General features: G+C 39.2%; 2 protein-coding genes across 3 annotated transcripts; one reads left to right on the forward strand and one right to left on the reverse strand.

Annotated features, from left to right (window-relative positions):
- Nucleotides 1-1,188: 1,188 nt before the first annotated feature.
- On the reverse strand, nucleotides 1,189-9,232 carry LOC102792685 (uncharacterized). The gene is made up of 5 exons (XM_087847910.1): nucleotides 9,140-9,232; nucleotides 6,737-6,771; nucleotides 3,634-3,710; nucleotides 2,917-3,011; nucleotides 1,189-1,851 (listed from the first exon to the last, which is right to left on the reverse strand). Exons 1-5 carry the CDS (start codon nucleotides 9,230-9,232, stop codon nucleotides 1,705-1,707), a joined length of 447 nt encoding a protein of 148 aa, XP_087704036.1. The 3' UTR covers nucleotides 1,189-1,704.
- Nucleotides 8,523-19,322, forward strand: azi2 (5-azacytidine induced 2). 2 transcript variants are annotated; one of them, XM_006794934.3, is made up of 8 exons: nucleotides 8,523-8,672; nucleotides 10,136-10,390; nucleotides 11,117-11,233; nucleotides 11,484-11,589; nucleotides 12,890-13,023; nucleotides 13,359-13,423; nucleotides 14,577-14,701; nucleotides 17,176-19,322. In XM_006794934.3, the coding sequence occupies exons 2-8, from the start codon at nucleotides 10,157-10,159 to the stop codon at nucleotides 17,616-17,618; spliced, it is 1,224 nt and encodes a 407-aa protein (XP_006794997.1). In that variant the 5' UTR covers nucleotides 8,523-8,672; nucleotides 10,136-10,156; the 3' UTR covers nucleotides 17,619-19,322. The 2 variants fall into 2 exon arrangements, with proteins under 2 accessions (XP_006794997.1, XP_006794998.1); XM_006794935.3 differs by having other exon boundaries at nucleotides 11,484-11,583.
- The last annotated feature ends 342 nt before the right edge of the window (nucleotides 19,323-19,664 follow it).

A 19,664-nucleotide genomic window follows, 5' to 3' on the forward strand; every position in this document is an offset into this window, starting at 1 on the left:
TTCAAGTGACCATTATTTCTATAACATGTTGTCATAGAGCTGGTGCTTGCAAACATATCCCGAGTGCTCCAAACGAGGACTTAATTTGGGCACTGAACTAGCACATGCATAATAATGACCTTATTTGCATATATTATGTCAGTCTGTTTAGTATGTTAATGCTTGGTAAACTTCTGGGCTTAATCGTTCATCTGACATTCTAATTGGGAGTTTGTGAATTGGTTACATTGATGCTCTGACACTTTTTATTCTTCTGCCAGGTCTTGTTGGTTCACGTCGCAGCCAAACAGCCCAGGGGTGGGCAATCTCAGTCCACGAGGGCCGGTGTCCCTGCCGGTTTTAGATCTCACCTTGGGTCAACACACCTGAATCACATGATTAGTTCGTTACCAGGCCTCTGGAGAACTTCAGGACATGTTGAGGAGCTAATTTAGCCATTTAAATCAGCTGTGTTGGTTCGAGGACACATCTAAAACCTGCAGGGACACCGGCCCTCGTGGACTGAGATTGCCCACCCCTGCTCTAGTCCTTCTCGACCACGCACAGAGCAATGGTTTGACCAGCTTCAGAATATATTTGACAAACTGCAGATTTTCATGTTTAATTCAATGTCAGCGAAGTGATGGCGCTTCTTTTGAAAGAAGTTACGAGGCCGGACTGCAATCCTAAAGCCCTCGACATTTTAGGGGATTTGACAAGATAATAAATGGCTGAAGCGTATTATTCTGCAGGACACTGCGCTCTGGTTTGTCCGACGCAGTACGGTCAAACAATATATAATGACCTGAGCTGTAACCTGCAAGAATACTAAGGCAACTGTAAGGTAAAACATAGATGACACTAATATTTAAGAATAACCAAGTGAATAAACTAATTTTAACAATTATCTTTACAGCCCTTTCCCTTTTGAAATGAATACAATGATGTTAATACGTCTTGATGCATTCTCAATCATCCAGGAAAATAAATCTCCAAAAGTTGATTCTGTTCATCTGGACGTAGCATTTTCTGGGAGAAACGTTTCGTCACTCATCCAAGTGACTTCTTCAGTCTCAGCTGAATGATGTTAATATATATTTTAAATTATTACAGACAAAAAGTAGTAAAACAAGTCATCATAAATGTTTGTAAATACTAGTTTCACCATGGATTAAAAACACACAAAAATATGACTCTTAGATGTCCAAGAAAGGCAATGTAATATTTTATTTATAATACAGTACTTTGTTAAGCCAGCTGTACTAGTAAGTACAGTGAGCTATGAAACTTCACTATAATAAAAGCACTCACGAGCTACACTACAGTATAAACAGGAAAGACACTGAACAGCCTAAAAGCTCCGTGTAATCAGAGAGCAGACCATGTCCTCCCCTCAGCTCTCATTCACAGCGTGTTGTTGCATACCGGGGAATATGTCCAGCACTATAATTAAATGCACCACAGTTGAATACAACAAGCAGACGAACTACTAATAAAAGATATTTTTTAAAAACCAACAAGAAATGGAAATTTTTAGTCTTACAGAAAATATTTATAAACACTTTTCCTTAAAATAGTAAGTATTCTTTATACCAGATCATATATATATGGCTTCAGAGATATATATAAGAGTAAACATGTGTTATTCTGTTTTTTTTCCTCTACTGCTGTCAGTCATGCGACCTTGATCAGCCTGCATAATGGACTCACAAAGTTGGAAGTCAGTCACGTGTCACCCTGGCATCCTCCTGAAGCAGCCTGTGAACTCAGCCTCTTCAGCTCCTGCCTGCTTGCTGCACTCTCAAACCTGAAGCCCTCTATGACCAAGGTCTCTCCGTCCTCCTCTATGCTGGCCCGACACTCCTGCTGATTCTGTCACAACAACAACAACATGCACACTAGGCTGTGCTGTGCACACTATGCCTCAGCACATAAAATAATAACAAGGTCATTTGTGCATCCTTTGTGCTTTGTTAACAGCTGCAATAGACAGAAGCTGCGCATTCATTTGTGTGTTTTCTAGTGTGTGTGTGCGTGCGTACACACACTATTATAGCTGTCCTGTGAGAAAAATTATTTATAGGGAGTCCTCCCTCCTGCTAATTGGGTTCTAGAGGTAGAAACCTGGAGCTCAATTTTTATTTTTGTGAGACTGAACAGTCTCTCATGGATCGCTGGTTGTCTTGTTTCCTGAAACGATTGGGCCAATCGTTACATTTGTAGGTGGGGCTGAGGCTGGCAACACGTGCAGATGAAATTGATGCAGCTGTCAAGGCTGCTGTAAATCTACTCACTGAAATAACAGCTCCTAAATCAGAGCAACATGCATTAAAGATATTATGGTTTAGCAAATAGAATTCTTTTTATGATTCTGCCAGGTGGTTCTGGCAAAAAGTTTTTTTTATCCGTCACCCACTGTGGCACTTTGGGAAAGAGGTCAGGAGGGTCTAGTCTAGTGCTTAGAGTGCATTGTTCAATCATGCTCATGATGGAAGACAATGTAAGAGATGTCCAGAGGCTAAGCCTAAAGTGAAACTAAATGGACTGAAACGGTTAACGTCTGTGTCAAATATATTTTATAGTAATGGCAATTCAGATTTACTTTGCATATCCTTTTCTTGCAGCTAAGAAGGGAAATTAACTGGGTTGCTATGCAACTGTAGGGAACTTATAACCTGACCACTTCTGACCTTGTTATAGCAGAAGTATAGTAACAGCTTCATTAAGTACGATAGAGACAGGATTAAATTAATTAAACGAATAAACCCATTTAAAAACAGAAAGACAGCAGGTTAGAAACAAAGAAGACAAACATTATGTAAACTCAGCCGGGTAAGTTCCCTCGAAGGAGTATGGTTGAGATTTGACAAATAAAAATACTTGATTCTGGGCTGACTGTGGTCTGCAGCACAGTCACGTGGTTCACTGTAAACATACCATTCTTTGATGTCTCTGGTTGGAGAGATCTAACGAGGCACACCAATTCATCATCTCTTCAATGTCTCTCATAAGTAACTGAGCTTCTGACAACACTGTAATGACATTGATGCAAATACTCAATAATAGATACCACTACTAATACCCACAATGCTTTTACTAGTTGATTTTTAACAATTTCACTTCGGAAGTCTTTCTAGTCTTACTGACCACTCAGAGCACTTTAGACTACAAGCCACATTTAATCATACAATCATGCAATGCTCTCTGTTCTGTACACTTTAAGCATATTATCTGCCATTCATCTCTGTCTAATTTAGGCTCATCAATTAACCTGATACACAAGTCTTTGAACTGTGGGAGCAAGTTGGAGTATGTGAGGAAACCCACCCAGGAATAGGGATAACATTCAAACGCCACAAAGAAAAAAATATATAACTGTGTTAGCCTCAAATAAATCCTGATCTCATGGACAGCAAAGAAATCTTTATTTCAATCTAGTGGCCTGTAATAAAGAGAACTCTAATTGTGAGATGTATTTATGATACCACCACCACTGACACAGTTACAAATAGCACTTGTGTTGCATTATGACAGTTAAACGAATCTTGTGAACATTTTCTTCTTCAAATCACAAAAAAAACAAATCTAAACGGATGGTTTTTTTTTTAAAAGCGAGTAAAAAATACTGCTAATATATGCAATTGCTGGGCTTACGCTGACGTGTCTTTGCCATGGAGATCTCAGATTTCTCTTCACATGTCATGTCAGTGATCTTTGCAGCTTCTCTTACACTGCAAAAGACAACATAGCAGTTTTAATACATCTGTGATACAACCAGTGTTGGGACTAACGCGTTATTAAGTAACGCGTTACAGTAACTACGTTATTATTGTGGTAACGAGCACGGTAACTAGTTATTATGCCAAAATCAGGAACGCGTTAGTCGTTACTGGGATTTAGATAGGGTCGTTACTCGTTACTTCGTGTGGTGGCTATCGCGGAGCTTCCACAGATTCTGTAACATTGGCAAGTGGTGGAGGCAGCAGGTGGATGAGAGAAAGGGGACGCAGAAGGAAAAGAGACCCAAGGTGGCCGCCGGTCCAAGTGTGAACTGAACTTCAGGTAAGAGGTTATGACCTGCAGTCTATCTGGGTCAGATATAAACCAAGGTTAGGTGGAGTTTATTTTCGTTATTCTGACTTTTTCCGTACTGCGTACTAGCTAGCATGACGGAGTTTCTATACAGCTGGGTGGGTGCTATGAAGTTAATGTTGAACTTTATTTTGTTCATAAGTTATTAGAGTTGCCAACCGTCCCGTCTGGTATTCAGAGAAAATATTAGGCGTTTCTCATTGAGGTGAAAAGGAACAGTTTGTCCCGTAATTCAGCTACAATGAAAAGGGCACAAAGCTGGAGTTATTCTGTGTCTTTGCTGCACAGCTGCCTCTTCTTCTCTCATTCTCCCCCCTCCCTCTCCCGTTTCTACTTCAATCATGAAAACTGATCAATAATCAACTGATCGGCTCTCTTGTTTGTTTATCGCCCACTTTGCGCCAGAAAGAGGAAACCAGCCGATGTCGCGTTAAACAACAGCAGCACGTTTAAGCTTGATCAGCTGTTATTAGAATTTATTTAATATTAATTTCTAGTATCAGCTGATGTTTGCTGGAGCCACAGCTGCAAAAAAGCTGCTGGTCATGATGTCGGTTTGGTTATCTGGTGAGAGGGAAACATGAAGATGAAACCAGGAGATGTCCTTACTGAATCATCAGAGCTGAGCAGGTGATGGAGAAACAGGTTTACCTTTTAGGTGACATGAATGAGTTGAAGGGAAGTTATGAACTGTTTCTGAGAGACAAATAACCCCAGGATCCTTTTTAGGTAGCTGACAGCTGGTAACTGTGCAGGTGCGGATCTTGCAAAGTTTTGCCAGGGGGGCCAGGTAGGGCATTAACAGGGAGAGGTGGGCAGAAAGAAATACTTTTCTTTCTTATTCTCATTTAAAATGTCTAGCTTTTAAAAAATAATTATCTGAATCTTACAACAAACGATTGATAGATTGATGCATATATACCATCAAAACAGTGTACATCACTGTCACAACAGCGTTTGTTTTCATTCAAAGGCTTTATGATTTTTCCTATAATGGTGGGCCAGTCTCTAGTCAAAATGCCCGGGCCGATTTTTTGTCCCCGTCCAGCCCTGTATGCAGCTCATCTGCAGTCTGGTGTTACCTACATCTTCCTATTCAGAAGGCAGAATTTCCGAGTTCTGAGTACAATCAAAGCACCACGACTGCAGTTTTTGTGTTGGATGTAAAAGGCGCACATGACGCTGTGACATAGGCTAGAATCATGGCAGCAGTCAATGACGGTCCAGGCGTGGGATTTCTCTCGTGGAAATATGCACATTATCTTTTCCTTTCTATTGGTAGGTGGCACAGTGCACTTGTGGCAAGTAAGGAAGCTAGAAGACTGGCAAAGTGATGGAAGCAACACATTAACAAGAGAATTCTGAGTAAAACCAAAGTTACTTTCCCTAGTAACTAGTTACTTTGAAAGTAACGAGTAACTTGAAGTAACTGAGTTACTTTTGATAGAAGTAACTAGTAATGTAACTAAGTTACTATTTTAAAGTAACTTACCCAACACTGGATACAACTGAGCTGATACAGTGAACAGAGAAAAATATACACCTTAATAGTTAATAGGATAATGCACAGTGGAGTATGCCCAACATCAGAAATCATGAAACCAAACTATCAGTTAGAAATAAATAAATAAATGGACTGGTACTTAAACAGCACCTTTCTACTCAGTTGAACACTTCAAGTACTACTGCAAGTCTCATCCACCTAATCACTCACACATTCGTACAGCAATTTCATATATGCCTAAGCACTTTATAACATTCACAAACACACTCTGATCGATGAATCAGAGGTAACTTGGGGTTCAGTATCTTGCCCAAGGATACTTCAGCATGTGGGCTACAGAAATCAGGAATTGAGCAATCAGCTTTCCAACTGATAAATGGTGCGCTCTACCATCTGAGCCACAGCTGCCCATACAATATGTTGATCAAATTCTTATTTTAATCAAACACGCACGTTTCCATACTGCAGCCTACACGTATACTGCTACTAGCTTTAGATAAATCTCATGAGGGATAAAACCAATGCTTCTCTCACTTTCCATAAAGCATTTTCAATGTTTACTATGGACCTATTTAAGGTTAAAACCTCTTGATCAGCTTAGCTTAGTCTTTCGGTATGCAGACTGACTAGATCTACTGCTTTAAAAGTATCATGTGAACGGATTATGAATATCAACCTGTTAAGGCTTGTTATGTAAAACTTTTAATTAGCTGCACTAAACCTATAGAGAATGACTAAGATTTAAGATACCTTCAGGACTACACCATCAACTTACCATCAAGTTACCATCAACTGCACTGACAAAATACAAACATCAGTAAGGACGGGCTGCTAGGCATTAGGGAATTGCTTTTTACTAGGTTAACTGCTTGTAAAGGCATCACTTTATAAAGAAGTAAATATCGCTAATTAAAAGAAACACCCACATATAAAAAACATATTGTATGTCACAAACGAAAACTTAACAAAAGGTTATCAAGAAGCTGAGCAATAAGCTAATGGTAAGTGCTACATTAGCGCTAGCAGCTAATCAGTTTTAGGTACTGTGACAAAAAAAAATGAACCAAACCTGTGTTTTTGTTAACATTAAATATTTATTATTAGTATTATAATATTATATGTAATATAATATATGTAAAAGTATTATATTTTCTTGCTTACCCGTTATATTTGGGAATTGTCACTGGAAGATAATCCTAATTTAGGCAAGTGGCAACTAAGGGATACCACAGTATAATGCGCAAAACTGATTTCTATACTGTCATTGGTTTGTCCCTTACTCGACCTTAAATGCCCCGTATATTGACCGTTACCTGCAATGTCACTTTCTGACCAACAGATGACACTCTTACAAATACCAAATCTGATTTGACCGCAATCGTACTTCGCGCATACAAGTGTGGAGTAATACGGTCTGCGTAGTAGAATAAGCTGGGTAAATGAAGACTGTATTTACAGTATTTGTTTCCTTTTTGCTTATTTTTCAAAGGAAATGCCCTTGTGACTTCTGTTATCATTTACTGTATTTGTCTTTATTGTTTTACATAAGGTATTGATTAAACTGAAAACCAACATTTTACAGTATTTTTGTTATAAGATTATGGATGAACAGTGCATATTTACGCTATGTCCAGCTGACTGTGCATTGTGCTATTTGATAGTTAAAGATTCGGCAACCCTAGCTATAACACTCGTGCTACTCGTGAAATAATTGCCTGTTCACTATTACCTTTAAACATGGTTCAGGGCATTACTTGTTTTCTTGCCTGTTTCTTAAGTCATTCTTTAGCTTAACAAGTAGTGCCTGTACTCTTTTGTCCCTTTAACACAAAAACACACACAATAGAGAGCTAATTTTTAAGCAATATAAGGACCACAAGTAAAAATATGTGCCAAGTTTTAGCTTTATCTATTAATATAGTGCCATGAAAAATATACACACACTACCTGATTTCTTTCTTTCCTTTTTTGACATATCTGTGACACTTACCTGTTTCAGATTATATATATTGCATATTACAGCAAAACTTACCTGGAACAAATACAAACCACATTTTTTAAAGAGTGGTTTTTACAGAAGAGGATTAGAGCCACTGAGGGAAAAAGTGGGCAGGTCTTTTTTTCTTCTTTTCCAAAATTCTGCGGAAAAAAAGTCAGAATTCTAATAAAAAGGTTAAAATTCTGAGATTAAAGTCAGAATTCTGAGAAAAAAGTCAGCATTAAAAAAAAAAGTCAGAATTCTGAGAAAAACTAATTCTGGGGAAAAAGTCAGCATTCTGAGAAAAATTCTGACTTTAATCTCAGCAATTTTTTTAGATTAAAGTGTGTGTGTACATGCACAGACCACATGTGCATACTGTTGTACACATAAACTCACAGATGTATATGACAACTCAAGTTTGTGGCATTAAATTTGTATTCAATTTTTAAACACTTAATACATTTGTACTTGAGCATCAGCACATGAACTGATGGACAGACATTCTTCTTCGGGATTTTCTGGTAGAGAACAGAATTCATGCTTCCATTAATTACAGCAAGATCCCTAGGTCCTCAAGCAGCAAAGCACCTCTAGACCAAGCCCTAAATCTCAGTTTTTCAGATACTTGCAGCAAATACTTCATCATTTGCTGCTGGAGATTTTAGCTGGGGAGATGAAGTGCCTTCTGCCCTAAACTGTGACATGTGATATGTTTAGAGTTGCAGCATTTGGGGAAGGGGGGGGGGGGTCATATGAGAAACCTACAAGGTTGGAAATATAGAACATGGAGCAAATATTTATATTTTTATGCCAGAATTCATGAAGCGTGTGCTATGCATATACTGAGAAAGGGATAATGGGAGCTATGGTGATCGTAACAGTGTGTGAGAAAGTGCACACGCTCTTTAAGACTGTGCTTTTATTTTGAAAGGACTTAAGCAGCGGAGTGACTCCCGGAAGTTTTTGTTTTTCTCACCTGTCAGTTCGGTCGAGACACGGCACCAGTGCCGAGCCTTGTCTCTTTGTTTTCTCCTTGAAACAGCTCTTGTTTTTTCCAAATTAAATGACAGTCCTATGTGGTCAGTCGATACCTAACTGAGGACAGCGTTTAACACGGTAACTGAAAGTCGAGAATAAAAAATAATCGTCTCCTTTTTCTGCACCTAGCCAGAAGACGTTAGCCAAGCATAGCTAGCCGTTATCATCATAATAGATCAATCATTTTGATGCGCTTAGCTGTCGACGTGTATTTATGTTTCTCTAAAGACCGTTGCTTAATTGTTGTGTTATTCTTATTGTAGGCTGTTTCACAACCGGACGTCAGGGTTGTTTGGTGTTTGTCAGCACTGTTCGCGGAAGCTAACGGCGTAACGTTAGCTTTGTATACACGCGAAATTCATTGATTGTTTTCAGAACGATTATAGATGTTTGCTGCCGTCGCTTTGTGTGGAAGATCGTGTTTTTTCAGCTGAGATAAGCTTTTTAGCTGTTAGCTTTCCTGTTTTAAGTGGAGAAGTGTTAAAGGAATTACGTCGCTCTTCTCGCCTTGTTTTGGATTCACGTCCACTTTCGTTTTTAAGTACTTGTTGTGGGTCGCTTTCGCTTTCATGCCGACTGTCGTCAAAGTCAGCAGTTTTCCTTTTTCTCTCTCTCTCTATTTCTCCGTTTCTATTCATCTCCGCGGGTCTATCAAACTGTTCCGTAACTCTGCTTAAACTTATTTTTCTAAAGGCTTAGGCCTTTAGTGATAAAAACTTGGCTCCTGTGTGTTTGCTGCATCATTGCATGCTGACATCATCAAGAAGCTGCACCGTCTCTGAAACCGAGCTACTCCGAGCAGAAATTATCCAGGAGGGTGTGGGGAATATGTCAAATAGCTTTACTGAAACACTCATATCGTTCCTGGAAGTCAGCTCTGCTGGCACTTCCTTTAACAAAGGCATTCAAGTCAGTGTGAGATATTTCTTTGTAAATGTGCAGAATTAAAGTTTCTTTTTGATAAATTCTTTTTCAGCCTCGCATTCAAAGCCACAGGCCAGGAACTTAGTGTACACAATGTTATGTACATGTTATGGAAATCACAATCAAATTGCATTTTTTGGGGGGTAGATCTTTTGTAGACTATTACAGATCTGACTCCTTCTTTATTGTTCAGTGTTGGTAATTGAAGAGGACCTACCTTCCAAGTACATTCATCCCTGGTGTTAAATCAAAATCATGTAATTCCAGTGTCAAGTGCCCAAGGGTAATATGAAGCACCAGCACAAAATTGCATGCAATATGTGAACAAACTGATTTTGAATGCTAAAAACCTCTCGTTGTCTCCAGGAGTTTTCTGATGTCAACCTCTGGCGGGGCTTTCTTCTTTTGTGAAACTGTGGTTTAAAAAGACCATTGACTGTTAGGAGAATTCTACTTACAGACATTAAATGCCTTATGAATGAATAGAACAAGTTGTTAGTGTAGACTGTTTGTTGGATAATATAGAAAATATTTATTTTTTAATATGATAATAAATCTAATATAGTTTCTTCACACAAATATAAGATATTTAAAGAAGTTCTTCATGTATCCCCCAGGTCTTCTATCTGCCTCAGAATATGGCCTGTGTAGGTATGGATTCCCCAGCAGTGGATGATGACATTTGCATCCTTAAACATGAGACAGCCTACACCACTGCTGCTGAGAGTCCTGTGTCGGTGTGTGCCGGTGACGAATCGGTCGCCTCCCACTTTGCCCTGGTCACGGCATACGAGGACATCAAAAAGAGGCTGAGAGAGACAGAGCGAGACAATGCCCTGCTGAAGAAGAGAGTGAAGCAGCTTGAAGACAAGGTATAGATGGAAGAGTAGAGTAGGAAAGAATAGGAGGATGGCACAACAAAGGGAAGATGGGGATAGAAAAGAGAGAGACAAAATTTAAGAACATAGAGCTTATCATGCTGTCTAAACAACCAGAGAGCAATGTTTACAAAGGGTGACCTATGAACAAAGATGAATGATTTTTCTATTGTGCATGACTTCAGAATGATGGACAAACACAAAATACTAATACCTCACTGCAAACAAAAAAAAAAAAGGAAAAATAACCTCTTGGAGTGTATGCATGTCAGCATCATTAATATTGTTGGTCTGTTGTCAAAACAGAAAAAAACCCAGCAATGAGAAATAAATGTGCTCTGTTTAAAAAAGAAAGGAGGTCTGGAGAAGTGTGTCTTTGGCAAACACTGTGCTCATATTCAGCAGAGAAGAAGGCTCTTGAAATTGGAATTAAGAACAAAGGATCCAGTAAACGGATATAGTGAGAGAGAGAGTTATTTGAACAGCAAAGGTCTTAATACCGATTGCAGACCGAAGCGAAAGTTGGGCACAACATGTGGGCAGAGCACGAGCTTGTTTGTTTAAAATCTGTCAGTTTTAGTTTTCATGTGCTGCAGCACTTGGTCCATCAAGATAGGATGTGGTGGGAGGAAAGTGACTTCCTACCGCAAGATTTTAAATTGAACAGTTTTTTTCTCTCCTCTACTTTCTTCTCTGTTATTTCTTCTTTCACCACTGTAGCTTTTCAGGCCAGATGCTCATTCATCAGAGGGGCCCCAGTACGTGAACAAGGCCTTCAGTGCTTACCGAGGTATCTATATAGAGAAGGAGGACCTGCAGATGGAGCTTAACAAACTGGTGCGTTTTACTGATTAATCTGAACATCTCATAAACTAACAGTGCAGCCAAGCTTAAAGGCTTAATGTCTTCCAAACCTGACAGTAGCTTATTTTCAAGTATAAGGATAATAAAGAGAGTTTGGTTTTTTTTGCCCACCTGGGACGGCAAAAGTAAGAGTTTGAAACATTGTTTTAAATACACTGACTCTACCTTCATGCTCTTTGGCTCACTGTCTGTTTTGGTTTTTTTGCTTTTTTTCCTCTGTCAGAAAAGGGAGACGAGTGAGAGAGAAAGGATTCTGATGGAGCAGCTTCACACCAAAGAGGTGGAGCTGCTTCAGCTGAGGACAGAAATGGACACCAGCCAAGGTACAGGTAGAGTACACAGGCCTGCTGTCTCTAAACTGCTCAGTGGAAATGGTTCTGTCCTTTGATGAAACAGATAGTGGACATTTAGAGCACATGAGATTTGGATGAAATACTAGGAAAAGAATCCTGTTCCTGAATTTTAATGATATTAAATTCAAGGACTGAAATTGTTTGATAATTAGCTATGTCGGACAATCGAAGTAATAATCTACTCTAAAATATCTCCATCCATCTATTTTCATGAGTTAAGCCATGGTAGCAGTAGAGTATTTGAGCTAGTTCAGACGTCCCTCTCTCCCACATGTTTTCAGACCATAGAAGCTATATAATCTCTTCTATGAGCTCTTGGTCTACCTTGGGATCACCTACTAGTTGGGTGTGCCCGTTATACCTCCAAGCGACAACCTGATGAGAAGTTTGAAAAATCTCAGGTGGCACCTGTTTGGAGTAGAGTTACAGATACTCCAGTCTGTTCTCGATCTGGATGTCTCACCTGCTTAACCAGCCACCCTTCAGAGGAAAGCAACTTCTCTTATTCCGTAACGGAAGCTTGCGGCCATTAAAGCGCGTTAACAGTCATTCATATTCCAGCATCCCCTGAATTACATCTGACACAGCACCAGCCCTTCTGTCAATCCATTTTATGCTCAGTCATGAACATGGCACGATTCTCAGATTCTTTACTCAAACACCAGTTGTTTTGGTAGCCTCTTATCCTACCCACTTCACACTGAAAACCATTGCAGGCAATGTTGAAGGTCTGACGAAACCAGCAAAATCGTATCATTTTCAAATAACGAGAACTAATTGTAATAACCCAAAGGGTACACTTACATCCTCCTAGAGCTGAGAGGACCCCTTGACATCCAGAATGTGATTAGTAACAGAGTAACAATTACATTTATTTCAACACTTTTATCTAATACAGCACTGGAAGAATAAATAGTGTCATATAGTCACTAGGGGAAAAAAATCCAGCAACCTGATTTATATGATATGATAACATTTTTATGTTGCAATACTCTTAAGTACATTTGGCTTTTTTGTGGTTATATATAACATATATGTTGATTCAAGTACAATTTAAATACAGGACAGGCTCGAGTATTTTGACTCATGTGCCATTCTCCTTTACTTCCATACTACCTATGATTTTCTATGAAAATGTAAAATGTTGCTCTATGATTAAACTGATGTTGAAATATTTGGTTGGTAAAAGTGTAAAAGTCAGTGTCTTTAATCAATTATGGCTTTTGTACCATTTGTAACACAAATTCCATCTGTTTTTCTGCGTGCTTGTCCACAGTGATGAAGAGCCTGAACAGCTCTCAGGACTCCTGGCAGGTGGAAAGGATCAACACTGAGCTAAAGATCCACAAACTGCAGGAAGAGCTGGAGAGGGTGACACTGGAGAACAATCGGCTACTAGAGAGAAGTGCGGTGAGTGAAACAGGGAAGAAGGAGTTTCAGAAAACAGGATAGAGGGGGGGCTTGAGATGAGAGACGCTCTTGTCGCATAACAAAAGGAGGAGAAATCGGTAGAGGTGTTAGGGCAGAGAGAGACAGGGTGACACTGGGAAACAGTAGTGAAGACGAGGCCAGGGTGGGTATGCTACAGTTGGGAGATGAACTCTTAAAAGACTGACGGACATAAGTGTGAGTTGTTGTGGAGTGGAGGATGCAGATTTGTTTGGTTTTCTGGGGGGAGAGTTGTCAGAAACAACCAAGAGACTGCACCTCCACTCTCTGTTTTGCATAACTTAACTCTGTTTTAGGGGGAGCCGCATGGCCTTAACGGACCAGACTTGGACCAGACCTGTGATGCAAAGTATAATGCAAGGTATAGTGTTTTATGAATATCATTAAAAAGTGCCCAACCATAACTTCTGTAACCTGTAGTTACAAAGCAACTGTAAAAAGATGGGAAGTCTTGCCTAAAGCACAGTCTTATGCAAAAAATCAGTTTTAAATGATCCGCCCTGATGAAACTACAGAGAATCAGGTAGGAACACTGTTTACACGAAACTACAGAATATACTGTTTTTATGTCTTTGCTTTGAAAGCTAAAGCTTGTGAATGCAGTGCTCTGTATGGCCACAGTTTCAATTGTACTTGTCCTGTTTGGCCACTAGAGGAGGGTGCAGCGTTATGAATCTGCTCATCATAGACTGCATGCATGTCTGCAGTATGATGTGGAGGTAACCTCAAAAGTATATGAAGAGTTAGACCCTAAACTTGGGTGCTCAACACAAGTCAAATTTAAGACCAGAATTTTGACATGCATAACATCTGTATGGAATTTATTTATTAACATTTATTAAAAGAGAAAATTTTATAATTTGTCTACCTTTTTAATTATTTTAAGCACCACAAAAACCTGTTTTTCCGCCATAGGCTTTCTGTTCATGTTTTTTGCTGTGTGATACGCTATATGAAGCGGGTGTTAGGACTCAAAACAAGTGCTGATAGATTTTGCATCTTTATAAAAGGTGTGGATAAGACTGTTTTGTAGGTGTTGCCATCCTTAAATACATCACTGTTTTTATTTATTTTTTCTTCTTGTTTGCAATACAGATAATGTTATTGGCTGATTAAGCATCAAATCAACCAGTACTGTCTGAAGCAGTTTTGTTGTTGTTTTTTCTCTTAAGTATTGTCTGACTGTAGTCACTGATATTAATTGTGTCAGCAAAGAAGCACATGATCACCTTGGTATGTCTATAATTTATTTAATAGATTAATCTTATATGTACATTTAATCCACTAATTTTGACTAAAATTGACATGATGGGTGCCATTTGAACATTGTGAAATTTCAGTGAACAGGTAAATTTGACTTCAGAATAAGATTCTTCTAAAATATTTCCTTTTCCTGAGCGTACTCTATAGCTGCTCATGATATTTACCACAAGATCCTGTCTGACAGTTGGGTGTTTCTAACACCAGCTTTGAGGAAACTTGCATTTAAGTGAAATGCTTTGTTTATTGTGTAGGGAGAAGAGCATGCAGCAGACATACAAAGCTCTGTGTTCTGAGGTCGGCCGTCTCCATTCAGAGCTGAAGCACCAAACAGGCCTGATTAGGAAACTCAGGCCACTGATCAGTGAGACGCGACAAGGTGAGGCACATCTGCAGAAATGTGAGTGAGCTCAGGATTGCGCCACAGTTGGTGTCTGAATACAAATCATCCCATGCTTAATATTTGTTTTAGTGCGTGTGATAATCAACTGTGCTCCACTGTGTCCTTTATCACCTCAGCTCCTGTACAGTGAGGAGTCTCCTTTATAGCATTAATGCATTGTCGTGTAGGTCACCACCTAAATGAACCTCCTAAAAGCAACCATACAAAATGTATTCAGTCTCTTCATGTCTTTACCCTAAAAATAATTGACATTTATATCATTCCCTTTAGAAACCAGATAATATTTTTGTTTGTTTTATTTGACATTTTCTTGAATGTTTATCCTGTTCTTATCATATTTCATTTTTTCCCAATATTTATATATTTTATTTAAGCTTTTGCATTTGATCTGCTTTACATCTGATTTAACCTCAGTGTGTTTTTCATTCTTTTCCCCATGCCCATTATATTAGCAAAGCAGAGTCCACTTCCCATAGAGGGCTCTTAAAAAGAAAAACTCAAACCCTACGTTGTTGTTGTTGTACGTCACATCTGCACACACATGCAGGTCTTACCGAAGCCCCTAAAAAAAGCTTGCAACTTATTAAAGAAGCGAGGACAAATGATGAAAGATTAAGAAAACAAATTGCAACAATTGTATGTAGATGTAACTACAGAGTTAATTAATAGAGAGACAAACACATTTAGCTGATCTAACACTGTTAATGAGCACTTGAAGTAATTACAACAGGGAAACTAATGAACTGCTTCTGTTCAGTAACGGGAGTGTTTTTTTCCCCCTCCCAAGAAGTTTTCTCCTCCTGCTTCTTTTTGCAGTTTGTATAAGAGTGTGATAAGACTGTGGATATGATCAAAGTCCTCCAACACTTTGATAAAGGACATCATGAAATGGTCTATCCTTCCATTCCCCTCCCTCTGTGATGATGTATGCTACCCTAGGAGGGATTACCTCTGTTGTCGATTCCCTCGGAGTGTCAGAAGAGGAGACCAGGAGGTGAAAATTAGAACGAAATATGGCAAGAAAATAAATCTTGCCCTATTTATTCCACTGAATAAGAGGGTAATCCTGTAACTTAGATGAAGCAGATGGAGTGAAATGAGGAAAGCAGGAGCGGCAAAAGAAATGGAGCGGGGCAGAGGGAGGAGGGGGGTGTGCTATGTATTTATTCAGTCATACTGTGTATCTGTATTCTTCTAATGTTCCTCCTTTGGAATCACTTTTATTCAAATCCTAGACTCAGGAGACCATCTCATGGAAGCATAGCAGGGAGGGATGGATGGATAGATGTGTGGATGGAGAGAGGTATGGAAAAAAAAAAAGCAGGAGCAGATACTCTCATTTAAACTTTATTATTCGCTCAAGATGATGATTTGAAAGCAAAGCAATGATGTGTCTGTGTGAGATTAGGACATGTGATTTGTGTAAGGATATGCTTTGTATGAAATTAAAGAAAATGTGTTTGTGCGTTCAGGTCTGATTAGGTTTTGTTCTCGAGGACAAAATCTAATTATTGCTTTTGTTATTTACTGATTCCCAAGTGACTTTTACATGGTGCAAAGGTTTCATTGTGGAACTCGCCGCCCGCTGCTCAGGGTGCGATTTTTACTCCGGTTCTGTTTTGACACTGAGGTCTATTATACAGTTAGAGATCAGAGCTTAGATTTTTTTTTTAACCGCTTTAGAAACCAAAGTTTAATCCACTTGTTAAAAAAAAGAAAAGAAATACAGAGTTGTTATCTCAGTGCTAAATAAAAAAATTTAAAAAAAAAGACGTGTTTAGCTGGGTGAGGAAAGAGCATTTCATTTGTGCTGCCGACATCATTTAGTTAAAATGACAGAAAACACGCTATTTTTATTTACTAGAGAAATTCATTAAGTCAAACACCTTTACTGTCTAGTAAAACACTGCTAATAAGTGCAATATTTTTTTTTTTTAAGTTTCCAGATTTACTAAAATAAACCATCTTGGAGTCATGCAGGGTTTTGCAAAGTTATAGCATTCTGCCAAAATTAAGATCTGTCAGATTGATCAATCTTTATTTAATATTTCCAACGTCATGAAAGGCTCACCATTCTAAATATTTAGAACCATTGGTCTAAGTGACATATCGCATGTAAACATGTCTAATGTAAAGGCCGGCAGCATTTGTTTATTCGTTATGTAAGGATTTCAGTACTTGGCAGTGATGACTGAAAGCTAGTAGTGTCACTAAATGAACAGTGAAATTTGTTAAGTATCACCAAAATGATAGAAAAGGTAACTGAACAATTGCCTCTAATATTTGTGCTTCTTTTACGGACATTGCCACAGTCCATGCAGTGATTGTCTGTGCAGGTCTAACTAGAAAAATGCAGTTTTGTGCAACCACAGCTAACGTTTGATTGTCTTTTACCCTCGTTTTTCCTCATCCTTTTTTTTTCTTGCTCTCACCCTCCTCTCTTCCTGCAGCTGCCTCAACAGTTCCCGTCCAGTGTCTGGACGACGTGGAAAAGAACAACCACCCCCCAGTTCCTCGGCCATCAGTGCCTCGTCCCCCCAGTGCCCCCCCACTGCCCTCATGCTCTGGCCGCCCCTGCCCCCCCACCGGCTGCCCGTCAGGCACCCTGCTGCCAGATAGTCTGAGGGAGGACTGCTGGTACAACGGCCCATGGCCCCCCCAGAGTTGTTCGGGAGAGGGTCTGGTTGGGAGCGACGCCTGCTCCGTTGTACTGCCCCCACCTCCCCTGAACCAGGCCTCTCTGGATGACAGTTCACGATCCTTCCCCAGTCCCCCAAAACCCAGTGACGCCATGTTCTGGGAGGGACACTCCGCTGCGTCCAACTCCTCGTCCTCAATGGGTAACTGCAGCCCCAGGAGCCCTCCCCATACAGATTGGGCCAAGCCTTATTAAGTTAGAGTGGGAGAACAGATGATTAATAATTTATTGGAAGATAAATAAAAGGTAGAAATTTGATGGAACGTAAACAAATGGAACAATGAATAAACTCTCCAACCCTGCCACATAGCTACCACCTTACCTGCCTTAATGTGATAAGACCACTTTTGTGGGGCGGATGAGACTGGACCTCCTGGTTGTGGGAACTAAACGAGGCCAGATGAGGCCTTTTTCTTTTTTTCTGAGGTAAAGACTTTAAACTCATTAATCTGCCATCTCTGCTCACCGCATCGGTGAACATTTCTGACTTTGCAGAGAAAAAGTTGATGAGAAATCCTCAACAGAATAGTTTGTCCATGTTTGTGTCCTTGTATGCGCATGCATAACTGTGTGCAAGTATGCATACAAGCAGTTTAATTTGTGTGTGAGCACATGCGCGTGCGTGCATGTGTGTGTGTGTATATTCACATCCAACAGTGTGCCTGTATCTGTATCTCATCATAGGGCCTCTTCCACCATAAACTGTGGCTGTTGATCACTGGAGCCACAGCATAGTGCTAGAATTTGTATAACTGTACTTCCTCCAATGCAAGTCTTTTTACATTTGATCACTGTAAATTACAGAAGGTATGTAGTTCCATGTTTGTCTAATGGTCATGTGAAGGAGATGTGTTGGTAGGAGGAGTTGATGTGTTTGTTTTTGTACGGTGAAGACAGACATACATACACTGACTGTAGGATAATTACAGGTTTTGGCTCCAAATTTGAAATGCTAATTAAGTTTTCTTTTTACTGAAGTGGATTGATATCAAAGTAATCTACCCATGCTTACTGAATCCTCCTTTCCTTTTTTGGTTTCTTTTGGAATTTGCCTACTTAGAAATTTCTAAACATATAAAATCTTAATCGAATGCTTTCTTAACTATGACCCATCATAGGTGGCAGAGAAGGTTCAATAATTTCTCATAACCTTCACAACTCAAGTCTGTCTGGTATCTGACAACACCATCTATTGTGTTGCTTTCTTTTTTCACCTCTGAAGTGACATGTAGATGTAAGGCTGTGAATTGCTGGTTTCTTAGCACGCCATTTATTTTGAAGGACTCGCGGAATGCGCCGCATACACTAGGCACATCATTTTGAACATTAGAAAATGTGAACTATGCACTGTGCTGATTGTTAATCCTGCTGTTTAGGACTGAGGGTAGTCTCTCTCTGGTCTCCCAGTAGTGAAAAAGTATAAACTAAGGGCACTGAAGAATTTTAGACCAAATAAACAGAAGAAACTGAGAGAAAAATGTGCATATCTGTATAAATGTATATGGTGGGCTTCAGTACTCTGCCAAACATGGTTATACACTCCAAAACTTAGCTTTTGCTTTTTCTCCCTCAAGATGCCTGATATGTCTAAGAGCTACCTGTGCTGGGGGCAACACAATAATATAATAACCTGATTAAATATGAGATGTGACTTAACAAATAGGTGCACAAAGCACAAAGGCCCATGGGTAAGTTTCTTTGTTTTAGTTTTTTCTTATCTGTATCATGATTGTGGTCTTTTGTTCTTAATTTCTAAGAAATGTTATTTTACAGCAGTAGTTTCATACTTCTGTAAACAATTTGCAAACCAAAATGCAATGTACAGTAGATATGGATTATATTTTAGATTTACTGCACTTCCGGCTGTTTGTAAATATGATCGAATAAATGAATGAAAGGAATCAATACCGTGAGGTTGCGCTGTTTTCACTTCAAGCATGACGTTATGTGGTTTGTTAAAACTGAACACTGAACACAAAGCCACGATAATTAAATCATTTTTTTAAGCTAAATATCTGAAAAGGGGACAGCAAGCCCTTCTCTGTACCACAAAGCCTAAATGATGAATTGACACATCCATGTTAAAAAAAAATTATCTTAAATTTTAAATCCTGATTCACAATTTCAAACAAAGTTTTAGTTTCTAGAAACAAAATTGTAGAGGGGGAAAATTGTTTAAAAAAAATAGAAAATTTTACACTATCAACCTTAATCCCAGGCTATTGTCATGTTAAACATGCT

This window comes from Neolamprologus brichardi, chromosome 11 (genome assembly GCF_056152115.1).
Source record: "Neolamprologus brichardi isolate AB-2024 chromosome 11, ASM5615211v1, whole genome shotgun sequence".
NCBI lineage: Eukaryota > Metazoa > Chordata > Actinopteri > Cichliformes > Cichlidae > Neolamprologus > Neolamprologus brichardi.